Raw genomic sequence first — 20,590 nt, 5'->3', positions numbered from 1 at the left:
TGTCATCATAAAGCATGAAGAGCTTAAAAATAATCCTGGTAAATTCTTGCACTAACTTCAGAGGGCCAATTGGAACATCATCAGGTAATGTAGCACCTCTAATCAAATCACTGTCTTGTTGAAGGAGTTAGAACCATTTGGAATCCCTGCCTTCCTTCCTTTCTTCCAGATTCTAGGAACCTTAACTTGACTCCACCTGAACCTGCAGATTAAATTCAAACCTTCATTTGAAAATAGGAGTTTGAGCCACTCAGCAACCTCCCAGCTCCACTCCTCATCCCAGGTAAGACACCAATGAGTAGAATATCTGTGAATGGAACCTCCTCAGTCTGCTTCCTGTGAAGCCTCCCAATAATCTTTAAATCATTTTTCCTTGACAGTGATCTCAAAGGTTCTTCTTCTTTTTTTTTCTCCCACTAATCTCTATAAATGCCCTTGAAATAGAACTGTGTGAAAAATCTTATTTTGTAACTACCTTCTGGGTCTTATCCTCCTTTCTGAAGAAGTCAGTGACCATCTTCTGGACATCTGTCCATGCAGCAGTCCTACCCACGGCACTGCAGCCTGCTGACCCAGACTGAGAGACCATCTCCAGGTTAAATAAACTTTTATAGATGTTTTGAATTAATTAATTGGTTAGGATGTGACACTGTTCTTCTACAACTGATGTCTTGTATCACAGTAGTCAAAGGACACAGAATTATGGGGCTCTCACAGAGTGAGGAACAGAGCTGTCAGTTCATATGCAATATAGTTTCTTTAAAAGGAAAGAGGTGATTTACAGTGGAGGAAGTTACTGCTGCCTTTGCAGCAAAAGGTGATACAAAGTATCAGCTCAGGGGGACTAAATAAAAAATGAACACAACACTTTTACATTAAAAGACAACAAAACAACAAAAATAAACTACTTTAAGTGAAAGAAAAACTTTTCAGTTTTGCAGTAATACATTAAAAGGACACTGTATGAATCAGGTGCTAAACTGCAGGAGATTCAGAGGGAGGTTACCCATATCCATCAAAGGTCATAGGAGGTGAGGTGTTTCCTAAACAGGCGGAACCTTTATAAGACATTTAAATGTATAGATACAGTTCTGGTCTTAAACTGTTTAATAGCTTATTTAATTGTTGTTGAACAATGCAGAGACTATTTTTCTCAGCGGCTGCAGACATCAGAAGAACGCAGGGATTGAGAAGGAGTATGCAAAACAGAGCAAAGCAATGCTGTGTGTTTTTAATGCAGACACACATCAAAATCCAGAATAAAGATATTCACAGCCAGACATGCAAGCAGAGTTTATTGAGAAAAAAGAAACCTAAGAACTTTCTGGAGAAAAGTGAAAACAGAAAAAAAATACAACAAAAATCATCAGAAGTATTTAGCTTCATGTTTTGTTGCAACTTTCAAATCAATTCACCAAAATGGTACATTCATTATCATTTCATTTAATAACGGTATACGAATATATCTGTAGATGAAAAAAACAACCAAAAACAGAACTGGTTCAGTTATGTTCAGAAACATGGATTATATGACAAGATAGAACTTAAAACTTCTGGGAAATTAAGGTGGCATCTAATATTTGTAGTTAGAAATGCAAATGCAAACTAAAGCAACGGAACAGATGTTGCACCTAATTCATTCTACCACAACTCATTATATGCAGTATTTTCACAAATCATTAAATCTTTAAAATTATCCTGCATATTGTATTACTTTAATCTGTCAGATAACTATACCGATTATTAGAATGAGAAGTTTGACTTCATTAAAATATATTTTGAATATTGTAGTCATATGATCAGGGGAAGTGAGAAACTCATTGTATATTCTCCACAACACTCAACTATAGCTCACATTTTTTTTTCTTAATCATAACATTTAGCTTCTGACATTTGGAGTAAAAAATAAACACAGTGACGGAAACCGAGCCGCAAAACCCAGCTGTTTTGGCAGGATTTGTCCAAAGCATTTGGAAGTGAAGTGCTCACCTTGGCATTTCAGTCTTGTACTGATGGATTCAAGTAGGTGTCTTTTGGAAAAATGCTCTCCTACTTGGCATGCTTCAGAATGAGTGATGAATTATGCTTTGCTTGCCAGGTTTTAGAAATGTGATTTCATAAGTCAAATAAGACGAGCAAATCAAGGTCAGGAGCAGCGTTCTAACGGTGGATTCTCTCACTCACTGTGGGCCCATGTGCATCGTTTTGGTTGTTTTGTTTGTGAACTTGGGTGCTTTGACTGCTGAGTCTGGGAGGCAAACAAAGCACATGCTGGACAACGGATCAATGATCTTTCAGAGTTCATGGAGAGGGCACATTGGGGGTTACCAAGGATGGCTTATCCACCAAAGGAACAAAAACCTCTCTTACCTGCTCCTGCCTATCCCACTGATGAGACACCAAACTAGGGTCAATGAAACCACCAACTAAAGATTGATCATCAGAGCATCAAAGTCACTCATGTAAATCCACCCTTTTTCAGACATCTGGGATATTGATATAAAACCTCCCCAGAGGAGAGTTGCTGGTTAGAAACCAATATTCCTTACGGATGGGGTGGTGTGGGGGTACTCTGACCCACCCTCTACAAAGACCGGTAAAGTCTGTAAAGCATTTCATTGTGGATGGGTTGAAAAGTTTACCCACACCATCCTCTGCAGCCCTGCCAGGTGAGGCTTTCATGCAACTCCCTCAAGTTCAAGATGGGTTCATTGTCCTCAAGTTATACTGAAGGGCGCATCTAAACATATCAACTTTTACTTCAGATGAATCAGTCAGATACCTGAAAGTAGCTCATTGTTTCCAGCTGCGTTGAGAGTGGTCAATGGAAATATGATAAACAATGACAAAAACAGCAAGTTCCCTTAACTTGGTGCATGACAAGTCCCGCCTCCTTGTCCTGTCACTCTACAGAGTATTTTGGTTTAGGTTCCACTGCAGCATCCGGCTGAGCTGCGGTCTCGGTTTCACCTCCCACTTCCTTTTTTTGGCCCTGACGTGTTTCCGGCCCCTGAATTAGAATAACTCTTTCCACACTAAGTCGTGATATCAGGTCCGTCTTCCTTTACTTGTCGACCGCGCTCGGAAACTATTAAGAAATCCCCAGTGAAGTCAAAATCTATCTCCCAAATCCTTTGCTCCAGACCACGTGACCACAGATACGGGGTGACATCAAAAACCCTTTAGCTAGTGCAACAGAGAGAGGAAACATCTCTTGAACTCAGTGATAAGATAGATGATTATTTAAGCTTTGAAGAATTTCTACTGTTTAATACATGGAAATAAGGGAAACTATGAAAATAAAGAAACATTCTATGCTGTCCCATTTTTATTCTGGTAGCAGCATTTAAGCATCCTTCAGTCCTTGAAGTGCTGGGTGAGAAACTGCAAAGTAGCCACATCCTCAAGATTAAACCTTCGGATGAAACCCTGAAGATTCCATTTACCTGAGGGTGCAGAAAGACACAAAACACAGATTTTCATTAGGATTAACATAAAAAAAAAACATAAGATTTTTTTCTTTCCAGTCCAGCAAAACACTCCAAAAATGAGCTGTACTCTGAGTGCACTCTCTGGTGCATTACGAGAGCATTTCTTCTGACCACTTGGTCTGTGTTTTAGGGATCTGAGGCCTAACTGAGCAACACATGGCTCTGGGATGTGAGTCACTGAGAACAGCTCTGCTGAAAATAAAACATGTTGCTGTAATGATGGAGGTGGGAACGCAAGGACGTATTGGCAAGAAGATATGATTCAATCGCCTGGACTGTTTTTTTTCTCTTCCCTCCCCTTTTAAACAAACACCAGACGGCCATCCGGCTGGTATGACAATATCACTTCTAAGATTTTGACAACCACTGATTCCCTGCAGTTTCCCTCCCTTAACAAAAAAAAAAAAAAAGAGGACAAATTCACAACTATGATTCCAGGGAGAAACCCTGTGTGCTTTAAACTTGCAAACTTCAACAGATTCCAGAAAGGGTCTGCCTGCCACTTCATATGTCTGTGTGCATTAGACGCTTTGATACATTGTACTGTAATCCAGGGAATCAGGAACACTCTGGTATTTCAATGTGTGCAGCAATTACACTAACAGCTGTTCATGGATTGCATTGAGAGGCTGGAAATGTCTAAATATGTAGAGAATCGGCTCCCTGATACGAATGTGGCTGAATTTAAAAAGCTGTCCTCTTTAACTTATCGATGTAGCTAAAAAAGTCCCTTTTGGCCGTCTTAGATAAACCACTGACAGGTGAAATTAGTGTAAATAATTAATTTAATGCTGAAACCTGTAAGTGGATTGGATATACTGATGGAACCATGTAGTTTATACATGGCATTCAAACACACAAAGTTCCTAGATGGCTCAGTGTCACAATAATGTGAGAGATTATTTTTACCATCTTCAAATAAATACATTTACAGACCTTTACTCTGTTACTTACTCTCTTATTTTCATACACCTTTTTAAAGTCAACACTTGTGTGACCACATTAGCTATAATCTTTTGCTGCTGTAACACCACAAGTTCCTCATTGTAGGACATTAAAGGGATTTTCTGTTCTATTCTATTCTATTCTATTCTATTCTATTCTATTCTATTCTATTCTATTCTATTCTATTCTATTCTATTCTATTCTATTCTATTCTATTCTATTCTATTCTATTCTATTCTCATTGAATATTTGGTAAAACTGCCTTTCGACCCTGGCTATAGATTTTGAGTTTCCTTCCATAAGCATTCCAATCACTTTGCTGAAGGTTTTGGTCGGTTCCTCCTGATTAAGTTGGTTTTGTCACATTCATATGACACCTTGCTCACACCCTCCACTCAGCTTTGCCCATTAGGGACTGAGACTGGGACTTTGTGAAGGGGAAATTGTTCCAAACCAGTTCGATTCGGGTCACACTTCATTTAGGACAATTTTTTTCCCCAATCTTTAAAATATTGGCTGAAGTCTATAAATGTTACGTCATTATATCCCCATACATATTTTTACTCTTTAAACTCTGTTCTGTGAAATGCAGCTGCCCGTGTAGCAACTACTGTATATATCCCCACAGCATGATGCTGCTATTACTATACTTTACAGTTATCAATGTGTTTTCCTCCAACTCTGGCAGTGATCGTTGTTTCCAAACTGTTCATGTTTTATTTAAACAAACTGGATGTGTCAAAAATTTTTAGACATATTTACCCCTCTTGCAATCTTTGTTGTTGTTGTTTTTTTTTTTTTTAAGCAGAAATAACTTCTTCATCTCTGTGTGGCATTTAAGAGTATGTTGGCACAGGACTAGTTAATAACTTTCTTACCTTCAGCGAATGTCTTATAGGTGTTTTACTTTTATTTTGGACTGCTGTATTTATCTATGGAACAAGAAATATGTCTTTCTAAACACATTGTCATGGTTCCTTCTTGGATTACTGCCTTCTTACATTTGTACCTTACTTACACACAAAAAGCATGGCCTCTTATGCCCTGAGATCCAACGATCAGCTGTTGCTCACTGTTCCTTTTGCCCGCACAGAACTAAGAAGAAAGCTTTTAGCTACACAGCTCCTTGTACGTGGCATTTTTTTTACAAAGAAACTGGTAATTGAGTCTTATCTTTAAATGCTTTTAAGTTGAAAGTGGAAGAATTTGAAGCAGCCTCAATGATCTGTAATTGTTTTAATTGATTTTTTTTTATTATGTACCTGTCATTTATTTTAATGTATCTCTGTTTCTTATGTAACTTTGCTGCCTCTTGGCCAGGACTCCCATGAAAAAAAGAGGTTTTTAATCTCAATGGGATTTTTTCCTGGTTAAATAAAAAAAAATTAAATAAATTTAATACTTGACTGAAAAGAGGAAGGTGACACCTTCAGTCATGTGGAAATTTTTACCTGAGGGCCTATGGAGGTTCACATCCCCCTGATAGCTTAGCTGATTTCTCTTAATTTGCCCATGGTATCACAGAGCATGTTTGATGGGTTGCCTTAAAATCCGTCCACATATCAGCCCCCAATTGCCTTAATTAATGTAATTTAATCAGACAGGAGCTTCCAAAACCATGACCACATAATCAGGGCTTTCTTAAACTGATTAAACTCTGGTTTATGTAAATATCTGATATAAGACAGTAGCACAAAAATGTCACATTTTTTTCTAATTATTCCGAAACTTAGCAAATGGAGATAATTTTGGTCATTCTAACTCATATGAAAGAGGATACAATGTACAATGTATTAAGTGTGTGTGAACTTCTGATTTAAACTGTTAAACAAAGAAAAAGTATTTAGTCTTCTGAGTTAATGTGTTAAAAACAGGTATTAAGATTAAGAATCTGAGAAAGACTAACACAACTATGTCACGGCCATAAGAATACATTAGAGTATCCCAAAACTGCAGCTTTAGCAACCGGTAGAGATCAAAGGAATTTCCTTTTTTCAGCATTACAATATGATAGTTGTCAGTACTTTCTACAGTGGATCAGATGTATAATATTTATAGCTTGAGTAAAAGAACAGATTTTTCTGTTCTGAGGAGAATAAATAGGCTTTTATGCTGAAAACAAGGGGAAGAAGTAGAATGAGTAGCACATAGCTGCAGAGGACATAACCTTCCTCTTATACAAGTCCACAAACCGGACTTGACTCCTCCCTCAAATCCTATCAGGTATATACTGTAACCAAGTCCCATATTCTGGCTTTAATAGTCAGGGAAAAATGTCTAAAACATATCCATTAAAGATCTGGATTAAGATCTGATAACCAGATCACTAACAGCACAACTGATCATTGTTTAGGAATGTTCCAGGAATCCATCTTTAGCTTTTGAGGTGTTAAATAAAAGTCACATCAGGGTTTAGATTCACCAACACTGGGTACATGGGGAGACTTTTTCCCAATTAAAAGATTGGACTGATTGTTTCATCCTTAAATCTATTCAAATATATACAGTTTGTTTATCTGCTTATAGAGAAAGTATTCAATATATAGGTTAGGGTGTGGAAGTGAACAACAACATTGTTGTGTTTGTGGGATGTGTTTCTAAGAATATATAAAATGGGTCCAAAGGAGGGACAGATGGGAGTCTTGAACTCTCCCATGTATATACTCAGTCTCTATGTCTATGGGCTCATTGATGCAAGTGGTGAATGGGTTCTGATCTGAAAGATAAGCTGCTTTAGCTTGTCTATTATAGAGGTGCCAGATAACACAGTGCACTGTAGTGTGGCATATATGGGGCTACATAGCTCCAGATAGAGTGTCCAAACTCTGATCTCTGACCTCTGTTTACCACAGTAGGAACTGGACCTCATGATGGGGCCTTTCTAAAGAATCTAGTTTTAAATCATATTCACTTTAAACCTGACTAAAAAAAAACATTGTAGTTGTAGAAAAGAAAACAATAAAAGAAAAACAAAGAGGAAAGAAAAAAATATTTCATACAAATAAAAAAGAAATGCACCATAAGCATGATCTATTTGAAAGAGAAATAGGATGAACCTCTTTATTTTCTACCCCTAACTGAACGGATAAATAGCTTACAAATATTCTTATATTCTTCTGCATGTGAGAATTAGACTTTAATGTTTCTTCTTCAATACTGTTCTTTAAAATGACTACACAGAGTAAAAGGCACATATTTCAAATTGTTTAGAGTAAAACTGGTTTGTTTCCAGTATCCATTATAATTTTCTATCCTCATTGTTGGGAGAAAACTCATTATATCAGTATGCACTACAGGCAGAGGGTAAACAGGCTGACCTAAAGAGTCTGCTTCAGGCATCTTGTTGCCAGATACTACATTACACCTTCAAGGATCTACTAGAATCATGCTTAAAAAGATCAAGGCAGTACTGGCTGCAAAAGTGGGAAAAACATTCTGTTATTTAATTGTCTATGTTGATTAACTCCATTGTTGTAGCTCATATAAAGTGTACTTACCATAAATAGAGGGACTAATTAGATCACTTAACTTATATTTCATATATTTCAGACAAATCCCAAGAGTGACGTAGCCTTTAAAATCTCTATTAGAAAAAAGAAATTATTTATAATGTAACTAAGTTTGAATTATGTAGAGAAAAAGCTAAACTTATGCGTTTTTTCTTTCCCTTTTTAAGCTTCTGAAACGGACAACTTCATGTGTTTCATGGGTTCAGGTCACGTTCTGAACTCAGCTGGGGAGAGAGGATGAATAATAACTGGGAGATGATCAGATGAGTACTTGAATCTCAGCAGGTCATCTATGTGAATGAAGACTGCCACTAGAGAGGCCACCAATAATCATATAAAGGCAATGGAGTCGAGTGACCTGTCTGCATTAAAGGGCATGGCCTAAGCAGACCCTGATGGGTCTGTCCTCAGTCTCAGGTAATTCCCCCGCCTCTGCACATCACTAAACTTCCATGTCCAAGTCAGATTTCTCACCCCTCAGCTGCGTCAAAGGGTGAGGCAGGTCAGAGAAGAACTTTCTATTAAAAACTGGAACATACCTGAAATATCACTGAGAATATTTGACGCAAAAATAACTTTTATTTGCATGTGTTGTCTTTTTTTTCTCTCCTTACAACATTTCCGCTGAAAGTATTGAAGTCAAAATAGAGCAGTTCTTGTAAGGCTCTGCACAGCTAATCCTGTCTAAAGCTTTGCAATCATTGGGGCTCATTCCAGAAGGAAGTACATTCTCAGTATCTGCTGCTATCGCAATGGCTGGTACCCTGCAAATGTCTAGACTTACAAGTGACCTTAAAATAGGCTGCTGCTTGTTTGTAGTGCAGAGGCACGTTTCCGCCTCTCCCATCTGCACGCTCATGGAAAGGACAGATAGTGTGGGACCTGAGGGCGATGTTGAAGTTTCCCTGCCTCTCCTTTTGTTTCCACCTTGCATCTCTGCCTGGGCATGGCAGGAAGATCAGGACTGCTGCAAGGTGACAGAGAACTGCTACATTTAGTGGTGTGGGCGGTGTCCCTGTTAAACCTCTTACCCTGTCTCAGAAATACTTGAAATCCAGTAATCTTTTTTTCTTGCTGTAAAGTCAAAGGAGCCATATCAGGGTAAGAGCCTTACAGAGGTTCTTCATATGAAATTAGTTGTAGGAATATTGAAATCTTTATTTCAGGATGAGGAACTTGCTAAGTTTCAGGGCCCAACCACAGATCAATGTCACCAGATGCTAGGGGTAGTCATTTGGTTTTAGATCACGGTGTATTGTAAACATAGTGTTACAGATTATAAGATCATAGAAAGATTGCACAAAGGATATTTTAAGAGATTCAGAATATACCTTCAAATAAAAAAAAAATATCCAGTGCTAGAAAGATAAATAAGAAAGAAATAAAAATATTTAAATAATAAATAAAATATTTTATTTAATGTTAAGGAATAACAGCTCAATAATGATCCATGGGAACCTGATTTCTGAGGGCATAAAAACCCAGCAGTTCAAACGTCTGGATGTGTAAGATTGCCTATGATACCAAACCTGGAGAACTGGCATGATTAAAAACAACAGTAATGAGCTTTAAAAAAAAAAATTAAATAATCAACAAATTATAATTTTTTTTTTTTAGCCAACAAATTATTAATTTTTTTTAGATTTCAGCAAGCTTAAGTCTGAATATCTGCAAAATAAACTGAACAGTCTAGGAAAAAACTCAGGTGTCCAGGCTGTCGTTAATGTATGTTTCATACAGTTGATTGTACCAATAATTATCCCTTAAAATAAATTAGGATTTGGTGGACCCGTTTGCTCTGCCAACAAGTGAAAATAACTGGTGTCATGAGGTGATAAAACTTTATGATTTAACTATGCTAGCACTAGTAGAACAACTTTAGATGTATGTAAAAGGTTTTTTTTGGAAGGAAGTCGGGAGATTACCTTTTTCAAAATAAAATGCTCCATAAACTGAGGTTAAAATAAAAAACACTTTCAGGATTAAATGGCTAATTTCTCAGCAGGATCAATTGGATTTCAGCATAAAAAATACATTCAGAGTATTAATCTTTAAGCAGGGAGATCGAGAAGAGCTGAAGCTGTAGTTAAAATTAGATGATAAGCAAATTGAAAAAGTTACAGCGGGTGAACTACTAGCTTTGTACCTTTTCTTTTGGACCCCATAAAAAATGCATGTTTAGACTAGGAGTTGATTAGAAAAAAAAATCAAATAATAGGTTTTCATTACCTTGTTTTATTAAATGTGTTGTGTATAAGCTGTATGAATGCATACATGCATTAAAGTGGATCTGAACATGAAAAAAAAAAAGCACTTGTTAGTGTATGAGATAACTGATGGTGTATCAATAAAGAGCTCCAAACAAATCAAATCTGAAAAACTAATCCATGCATCTATATTTAGTGATATCATCCACTACAAAATTTTCTTCACAGGTCCGTCTAAAAGGTCAATCAGGCAGCTGCAGTTGATCCAGAATACTGCTGCCCATGCTTTCACTAAAACTAAGAAAATGGAGCGCATTAGCCCAGTTCTAAAGTCTTTAGACTGGCTCCCTGTATATCTCAGAATAGAGTTTAAAATGCACTACAACACATTACAGACTTTCTGTCATTGTATCAGTGGACAAGACCTTTCAGGTCTCTTAGCAGAAATCAGCTCTGCAACCCCAGAAATGAAACCGGTTATGGAGAGGCAGCTTTAATTCTTATACACCTGTAATCTGGAACAAAAAATAAATAAAGTACTGAAACCCTAAGTAGCTTTAAATCAACGTTAGAAAACCTATACGTATGTTTAGAATTGCCTCAACCGATGTATTGGAACTGGATGAAATTTTAGTCCAACTTTTCTTTACCTGCCACTAATAATAATTAGAATAATTGAACTTTACTGATCTCACATTGGAGAAATTTACCTCTGCATTTAACTCATCCCCTTGGGGAGCAGTGGGCTGCCACCGTGGGTCAGCTGGGGAGCAGTGTCATTTAAGACCCAGAGAAGCAGTCTGTGGGATTGGGGCTCAAACTCAGAACCTCAGAATTTCAAGCTCTATCCCCTAACCACTAGGCAACTACTATGCTATATTCATTTACAGCATTTGAGCATTTCATTTGAATGTGGTGTACAAATGAAATGACCCTACAATAAAAAAAATAGTGGAAAAAAAATATTTGCTTATCTGATAGCTAAATAATTCACTTTTCTTTGTTATGATTGGACTGTTTTGCTGCTTTCTAGGGTGGTCTTGGAAAAGAGACAAACCTGACCAAATAGAGGTGACTAATTTAAGTTATAATTACTTCGAAAGATAAATTGTCTTTTTTGGATTTCACCACTACCTTGCAGTTTGCTTAAGAATGTTATTCCTAAGCATATCACATATCACTGAAAGATGTCAGTCAGAGAAATTAAAATAGATTTGTGGACAACACTGACAACTGTCAACAAGTGTCTCACCAGAAATGTAACTAAGAACAGAACGTTCCACCAAAGCTGATGGGAAACGAAAGGACAAGGCTGCCAGGAGGGCTATGGCAGCCGTGAAGGAGCAGCAGGACTTTCTGGCAAACACTGGCTGTTCATAACATTTGACAGCAATCTCCAACATGAATTGTATATTTGGGCCATGGGGTAAACTTGCAGGACCAAGTCTTCTTGGGTGAGGAGAAAAAAAGGAAAAAATGAGCAATGCTAAATTGAAAAAGTTCATAGTGTTAATAAAGCATTTAAAGGAGAATTAAAATAAACACATTAGTTGTCTTATTTACAAGTTGAATGACAGGAAATGGAGTTAAGAAAAGGTTTAGGCATGCCAGAAAGAACCACAGGTGAGGTCTACAGGCATGCACTCTACCCTTTCACCAACACTAGACAATTTTATAACTTTTCCAAAAGGTATGTTTGGATGAAGGTTGTGCTGGATAAAAAAACGATTTAACTCATTGGTAAGGTATCTTCAATTCAAAATGAAGCTTCAAGATTCCTGTCAATCCTTTATATTTTATCACTTCACAACCACCATTTTTAAATGTGAATTCCATAGAACAACACAAAATCTGGGGATATTTAAAGGTATAATGGAGGATCTTAAAATTTTTTTGAAAAGACCCACTCTCTCCAGTTAAAAAAAAATGCACATGCACAACCCTGTAACCTCTGCCGAGAGGGAACACCTATTAAACGCGTGCGAGAGCATGCACGAGCCCATTTCTCCTCATGCACACTCTGTTTAAAAGTTGCTGTTTGAATCGCTCATACAAGCTTACTTTCCAAAAAGAAGATTTGTAATTTTTCCATTATGTAAGACTGACCACCAGTAATTGAAAATGGGGACGAGCACGTAGGGCGGCCTTAGATAAACATATCAGCAGAATGATTGACAATTAGGAGGACCACTTATTTTGATAATCCACCCGGAAAAACTTCCTCCACTATACCTTTAAGGGAAAAAAAACTGTATAGATGTTTGCCACACTTTTAAGATAAAAAAAAAAACAACTTTTTTCCCCCTGCCACTTTATATCTGCCCACTACTCTGTTGAACTTTTGCATTAGATCTCACTAAGATGAGATTATCACATAAGCAATGTCGAATAATTCTTAGGAAGTCATTATCTCTCAACTAAGTCTACATTTAAATCTATTTAAAATAACTTGGGTTTAAACATATACACATTTGTAAATTGTAATATATTTTATTTCTATATTAATTTTCTGTTGTTTTATTTTGTTTATTGTGAGAAATTTTTGTCATGGAAAAAGAGGCTAAAGCTCTGATGTGCTCTAAAGTGGTCAAACTTGAACATCAATGTGCTTTCCTATGTAGATCAGATGTAGATCAGATGTAGAATTTAATGCATTTCATTTGGGAACTATTGGAGAATATTGTCAGTGTTGAAATCGGGAAGAAAGCCATTACAGCTTGAAGTATTATATGCCTTTCTTGAAAGTAATTGTTATAGAACAAAACTATAAGCACAAACCAGAAGAAATAAAAAATCTAAACCAAACTTGTCAATTTTAAGATGTCAAGACATCACTTTAAAGCAGCTGACTCTGGGCTAAAACTTGGGCCTGCTATAGCAACCAAATCCTGGCTCTCTTGACTCCTCACAGCTCTGATTAATGGTAGAGGCTGTGGGTGGGTGGTAGACATGGATCTGCCCATTACCACACTACAACATTGCAAATGGCTTCAATTACTGAAGAGTGTGCTGAGCTGGCAGTACAGGCTCTGGGAAGCAAGATGAGCAACGCGTACGATCCAGCAGCTAAATCCACTCTGATCCATTCTTTAATACAATTTAATCGTCACACTATTTTTTTTTTTTTTTTTTTTTTTTTACAATCCACCAGAAATAAATGGAGGAAAAACTGGGCAAAGCATTCAGAACAATGTATTATTTTCAATGTTCTTATTTTTCAAGCCAATAACCTTAATTTGCTCTCTGAAATTGGTTTTATCTACACACATAGAGAGACTACAAAAATCAGGAGACGGACAGCTGGATGTGTGAGTGCTGTATGTAGAGCGCATCGGGTAAAACAACAGGCAGCCTTCCTCAAGGCCTCGGGGTTTCCCTCTCGGCATTGTAACACTGTTTCCCCAGACAAACTGACATGTCGGCACCAAACAGTAGCAGGACATAGTAAGGGCTTGCCAAGTGCTTGACAAGTATCATGAGGGCCTGAGCGCCCACGCCTGCCCACCACCCCCTCCACCCTGGCACAGGGGCAGCTTCCATTCAGGGACAGCCTTCCTGAGCCAGAGCAATAGGGATTCCCTAGGATAACGCCCCTGTTCCCGGTGCCAAGATTGCAGCCCCCCTGTAGATTCTTATGTAACAAACCAGCTGTCTCCATCAGTTCGCTGACCCACATTCATAACCTTAACCCAGGAGGCAAAGCAGACTCCCACGGATTCTCACAACAGCCCCTGCTCTACCTCTAATTGTTCAGCCCCCTCTGGCCATCACTTATTACTCAACTGATGGTCAGAGATGAAAAGAAGAGAGACTGCAAATCAGAATTAAAATTGAGTCAATGACTCCACTACTGGAAGTGGAAAACGATCATTAGGAGTCCTCCACCCACATCTGAATGTTCTCCTTCACAAATCACGTCAATTAATGTCATCGGTTATGAAGAATCCTCTGTGTGTCATACCACATGGAGGGAGGACAGATGCTAATAAGTGAACATACTTAACGGAGGAGGTGAGGAGACATGGGATTCCCTCCGTTTTTCTTGTCTTGGTGTGCATTTAGTGTACATGGTCCTGAAGCCGACAACATTTTAACAGGTAAAACTATAGCAAAACATATGAAAAAAAAAAACCAAAAAAGAAAAACAATACAGGTGCATCCCAGGAAATATAACTGAAATGTTAAATCCATGATTTCAATAAAAAAAGTTAAACTTGTGAAATATCTCAATTCATTACTTAAAAATGAATATATTAACCAGTTTATTTCAGCAGATTTGATGATTATGGCTTAAACATAAGGAAAACCCAAACTAAATTCAGTTTGTCTGGAGATCTAAAAAATAAGTAAGGCAAAAAAAAAAAAGATTATATATTCAGAAATGTCAAGACAAGGAAAAGTAAAAAGTAAAAAAAAAGGTAAAAAGTAAAGAAAAAAAAAAAGACAAGGAAAAGTAAGTCCCTGTGCTCCACAATGTATGCACACAATAACATTTTTGGTTGGGTTCATTTTACATAAAGAGGGGGGTCAATGGAAGACTGGTCCATCAAGTATAATACCAGCATTGCCACTGAGCCAGCTTTTGGTACCGTTGGTTTTATGGGATGGTGCCAAGTCTCCTGGGAATCAAACCAGCATCTCCGTACAGCTCATCAGCAGAAGGAAGCATGAAGCTAAGATTTCCCGTTAAATAAAACCTGGTGGACCAAAGCCAGCAGATAATGTGACATCCCAAATCATCACTCATTGTTTTCTTCTTGACTCTGGGTCCCAAAAAAAAAAAAAAAGAATTTTGAGATGGACTTTTGAGCATTGAGCATTTCTAGAACAATTGTCTAGAAATGCCACAATTGTTGCCTATGTCCTATATATAATGGTGGTGCTCTCATAGCGAAGACTCCATCTGGGATCCAAGCCTTTTGAAATCCCCTAAAAATCTGCTTTTTAATCATATAAAACCTGCATCTATCCCTGTTGCTCTTTCTCCTACAATACTTCTTCCTTCCACTCAACTTTCCAGTAATATTGCCCCTTCACTGTGTGAACAGTCATCCCTTTAAGAAGAAGAGTCTGGGGCTGTGCACCCTCATGCACTGTATAAAAATAAAACAATCTGCAAGAAAACTGTAAAGTCAGTTTTCCATGATTGCTCTGGCCGTAAGGTCTATTTAAGGAGAAAAAAAATTGCTTAAAATTTCAATTTTTTGGACGAATTCAATTTTTGGATATCTCTAGCAAATAGCTGCAGTGATCAAAAGTTACTGAAATAAATAATGAATGATATTAATGAAAGGGTTAAACAGTTTGACCTTTCGGATGATCCTCTAATTTAATGAGATGCAAGGTTAAACTATCTCTATTTCTCAGCATTTAATCCCATCAGTCTTCATAAGGACAGCTATTCACCCAAGAACCAACCCTTCAAATGAAACATTTGATTATCCAAGAGTGAATTTCTTAATTGTATTTCCCTTGAATAGATTGTGCAGGAGAGAGGAAGTGCTAGAGCGGTAGTTAAACTCATCCAGTAGATTAAGGATGGGTGGATCCGCTAACTTCAATTGCTTCTGGCGGGGGGGGGGGGGTCAGTGTTAGCACTGCATGCAGTGCAGAAAATTTTTATTTATTAGGCATTGCACTGAAATACTATATATTTAATGCTGTTCTTTCTTCTGCATTTCAATAAATGCTAAGACTGGATACCTTAACTCTGTGGTGAACGCTCACCCCAAATTTAACTTTGGCATGAAACAAAAACAGTTCATTTCTTCTAATATTTCTTTTCCCAAAACTTGAAACATCAAACACACCTCAACCTAATGTGCTTGGACTGTTTGCTGACAAAGCTGTCAAAACTTCAAAACAGCAGAGAATGGCAGCTCCACTTGTTCACCGCTGCTGTACTTGAAAGTCTCAAACCGCCCTGATCTCCCCTCAAATCACCGACTGTGACCCGAGTAGAACAGACAGGGAGACACGCCTCCTGCGAGCTGCTGTGCATCTGAGTGCCGCTTCACACCTTCCCACAGACTTAAAATAGTGAAAAAGTTAAAGAAAATAAAAGAAAGAAAGAAAACAAAAATCTCTGCAACACAAACAAGGCTGACTTCTGAGAGACAAAAAAACAAACAAAATCAAAACAAAGATATGGTAATGCTATCAGCAGTAATTAATGTACGAACTGAACCGTTTGTTCATGTGCACTGGCATCGCTGATTGGGGATTTTAGGTTTACCAACACACGGTCAGACAGACTCGTGCAGGTGTGCGTGGGAGCCAGTAATACTCGTCGTGACCCTGGCGGGCATTAGCACAGCGCAGATTTTCTCACTAACCTCATTAACATTTTTCTTGTTAAGTTCAAGCACTCGGACAAAAACTGCCCACCAGATATAACTCCAAATGATGCAATAAAACTTACAGTTGTGAGAACAGACAAAACAATCCCACTGATATGTCTGATCTGAAACAACTCTTTCATCAAAAGACAATATATTTGATGTGGTTACTGTTAGGGGGTGTGAGGAGTTTGAATGTCTGTAATCTTCTGGAACAAAATGTCAGTATTTGCTAGTTTTTAGATGAATATTGTAGGGAATATTAAGATCTCTGCGGACTGAAGATATAGAGTGATTACCGCGGGAGGACTCCTCTTTAGTGAGTGATATCTTTGTGTGAGGAGGCTGCTCAAATAACATGAACTGGTAACGGTGGTAACCACTCCTCTGCGGTGGCGTCGGTGGAAGGTAATCTGCAAAACAAAGAGCCAGAATCAGGAGAGCTGGCAGTGGTGAGCTGCTATATCCAATATAAGTTATAACAAACCCTGGCAGGTTTCTTTTTCTAGATGAAATTACACCAACAGCAGTTCTAGGTTCATAAATCTGTGACCCAAATAGTCATAGTGGGTTATGGCTAATAGGCCGGCTGTTAGACGTTTATTTAGATTTAATCGATGGCTGAGTAAAACTTAAATAGAGCTATTTAAAATTAGGATTATTAATTTCGCTCAAACATATTTTCATATCCATTTGAATAAAACATATTATTTCAGAGTAATATAAAATCAAAACTATTATATATGGTTTATTTCAGACTTGTATATTACAATTGTTAATTTCTGTCACTGTAACTAATTAAATACCAAAATATTATTTATGAAAAAGCAGGATATGATATCACCTCTATCTAAAATATTTCTATTATATTTGTTGAATAGAAACGTCAGCCTGATTGTGTATGAACTCCACGGTTGTTCAGGATTCCTTCTGCATTTATCATAACCGCAGTGTAAAGTGGAATGGAGGCAGCCTGATGATGTGTCAAAGAAGCCCAGGGTCCTATAAAAGTGCTTCTCATCTGCATTGCTGATACTAGTTTCACTGATCTTCCTCTTAAAATATTCCATAGGTTTTTAATAGGGTTCAGGTCAGAACCGTTTTCTGGCAAATCAGGCACAGTAACAACATGATCACTGAACCAGCTTTTGATACCTTTAGCAGTGATGATAAGTGCTAAATCCTGTTAGAAAACAATCTCTTTTGGCAGACTACAGTGATCACATTTTCAGTGACTAAGGAAACTTCACTTGGAGCTTTAAGTTATGTGGACTCTGTGGTTCTCCAATTGTCTTCCAGATTTTTGGATTTTGACTTCCTAATGCAACAGTTCACAATCTTTTTAAGGCAGCATTTCACATTTTTTTCTTATGTTAATTAACGATTATTCTTCTTGGTCTGGCTTTTTAAATTTTTTGTTTTGTTTTTGTTTTGACCAATTAGCATATTTTTTTGTCATTTTTGATCAGCTATATATCACATTCAAAATTACTGTTATACTGATTTCCACAAAATGTTTTCCTTCCACTTGACCTTCCTTTTTTAGATTTCCATTCTGTTTTCTGTGGGTTACCATCTGGGCATAGAGTCAATTGTCTTCCCCATGAGTGTGTAGACCAATACATGGACAAACTGTTTTTGAAAAAAATATAATTTTGTTTGATGTAGGAATTAACATCTTCTTATAGAAAAAAAAAAGTTTATATAAGCTCAAAAATATGTTAATCAAAATTCAGAAAACAAATGTACTTTTACAAACGGGAGTTTAAATACAGGTGCTGGTCATAAAATTAGAATATCATGAAAAAGTAGATTGATTTCAGTAATTCCATTTAAAAAGTGAAACTTGTATATTATATTCATACATTACATACAAACTCATATATTTCAGATGTTTATTTTGTTTAATTTTGATGATTACAAATGACAACAAATGAAAATCTCAAATTCATCATATCAGAAAATTAGAATATTGTGAAAAGGTTCAAAATTGATGGCCCCTGGTGCCACACTCTAATCAGCTAATTAACTCAAACCACCTGCAAAAGCCTTTAAATGGTCTTTCAGTCTAGTTCTATAGGCTACACAATCATGGGGAAGACTGCTGACTTGACAGTTGTCCAAAAGACGACCATCGACACCTTGCACAAGGAGGGCAAGACACAAAAGGTCATCGCTAAAGAGGCTGGCTGTTCACAGAGCTCAGTGTCCAAGCACATTAATAGAGAGGCGAAGGGAAGGAAAAGATGTGGTCGAAAAAAGTGTACAAGCAAGAGAGATAACCGCACCCTGGAGAGGATTGTGAAACAAAACCCATTCAAAAATGTGGGGGAGATTCACAAAGAGTGGACTGCAGCTGGAGTGAGTGCTTCAAGAACCACCACACACAGACGTATGAAAGACATGGGTTTCTGCTGTCGCATTCCTTGTGTCAAGCCACTCTTGAACCACAGACAGCGTCAGAAGCGTCTTGCCTGGGCTAAAGAGAAACAGGACTGGACTGCTGGTGAGTGGTCCAAAGTCATGTTCTCTGATGAAAGTAAATTTTGCATTTCCTTTGGAAATCAAGGTCCCAGAGTCTGGAGGAAAAGAAGAGAGGCACTTCATCCACGTTGCTTGAAGTCCAGTGTAAAGTTTCAACAGTCAGTGATGGTTTGGGGTGCCATGTCATCTGCTGGTGTTGGTCCATTGTGTTTTCTGAGGTCCAGGGTCAACGCAGCCACATACCAGGAAGTTTTAGAGCACTTCATGCTTCCTGCAGCTGACCAACTTTTTGGAGATGCAGATTTCATTTTCCAACAGGACTTGGCACCTGCACACAGTGCCAAAGCTACCAGTACCTGGTTGAAGGACCATGGTATCCCTGTTCTTAATTGGCCAGCAAACTCTCCTGACCTTAACCCCATAGAAAATCTATGGGGTATTGTGAAGAAGAAGATGCAATACACCAGACCCAACAATTCAGAAGAGCTAAAAGCCACTATTAGAGCAACCTGGGCTATCATAACACCTGAGCAGTGCCACAGACTGATCGACTCCATGCCACGCCGCATTGCTGCAGTAATACAGGCCAAAGGAGGCCCAACTAAATACTGAGTGCTGTACATGCTCATACTTTTCATGTTCATACTTTTCAGTTGGCCAACATTTCTATAAATCCTTTGTTTTTATTGGTCTTCAGTAATATTCTAATTTTCTGATATGATGAATTTGAGATTTTCATTTGTTGTCATTTTTAATCATCAAAATTAAACAAAATAAACATCTGAAATATATGAGTTTGTATGTAATGTATGAATATAATATACAAGTTTCACTTTTTAAATGGAATTACTGAAATCAATCTACTTTTTCATGATATTCTAATTTTATGACCAGCACCTGTACATCACTTGGAGTTAATTTATACATTTCCAGTCTTACCAGTGAGAGTCTCTCCTCGTATTTCTCCAGTCAGCAGCGAGGAGCCCTGGTAATATACAAACAGAGGCTCAGTCAGGCAAATCATAAAGAATGGGATCCTAAAAGCTAACACTAAGGTGCTGACTGAGAATTGACTGTTAAATGTTGTTTGTTTTGTAAAAATAAACACACTCAACGTTCTTCTAGAGGGTAGCCATTTTTGGTTAATGTAAGTCAAACAACAAATCTCTTTATATCAACGTCTGGGAAAAAAGAAACCTCATATAAAAATACTGTTCTTGGGCACATTTAACCAGATGGAAAAGGTCCAATTTCCCATATCATTAATTGTGTATCAATCTCTGGTTGCCTAGAAACAGACATCTTAATATCTGATATAAAGTGCAGGTAAATTCCATAAGCCTTTTAGATTTTTTTTATTATGTATTTGTCATGTTGAACTCCCACTTTCTCAGGAAGCATACAAACAGTCAGGCCATTCACACAGCAAAAATTACCCACAGACACGTTTGTTTAATAAACTTGGTTATTTACTACATGATGGCTGTATCCTTGAGTGGGAGGAAAATGACTAAATATGTTGTCTGTGAAATGGCCCCAAACCCACTTGAAGCAAGAATGGAAGTCCCCATCACAAACGAGGAGTGTGTGGTCTCAGAACCTATTTGTGTCCTCGT

General features: G+C 37.6%; 1 protein-coding gene across 2 annotated transcripts in view; it reads right to left on the bottom strand.

Moving 5' to 3' along the window:
* Positions 1-1,278: 1,278 nt before the first annotated feature.
* Positions 1,279-20,590, bottom strand: part of LOC119783928 (phosphatidylethanolamine-binding protein 4) — an 86,285-nt gene continuing 66,973 nt past the window's right edge. For both annotated transcript variants that reach the window (XM_038285671.1, XM_038285672.1), the window contains 3 exons: positions 19,914-19,959; positions 16,790-16,903; positions 1,279-3,446 (listed from right to left, as the gene is read on the bottom strand). In XM_038285671.1, the coding sequence (XP_038141599.1) occupies positions 3,358-3,446; positions 16,790-16,903; positions 19,914-19,959 (249 nt within the window). In that variant the 3' untranslated portion in view covers positions 1,279-3,357. The remainder of the gene's footprint in view (positions 3,447-16,789; positions 16,904-19,913; positions 19,960-20,590) is intronic.

The sequence above is a fragment of the Cyprinodon tularosa genome, unplaced genomic scaffold (assembly GCF_016077235.1).
Source record: "Cyprinodon tularosa strain WSP-4 unplaced genomic scaffold, ASM1607723v1 ctg214, whole genome shotgun sequence".
Taxonomy (NCBI): Eukaryota; Metazoa; Chordata; class Actinopteri; order Cyprinodontiformes; family Cyprinodontidae; genus Cyprinodon; species Cyprinodon tularosa.
Note: the sequence above shows the minus strand (reverse complement) of the source record. Positions and strands in the feature narration are given on the sequence as shown.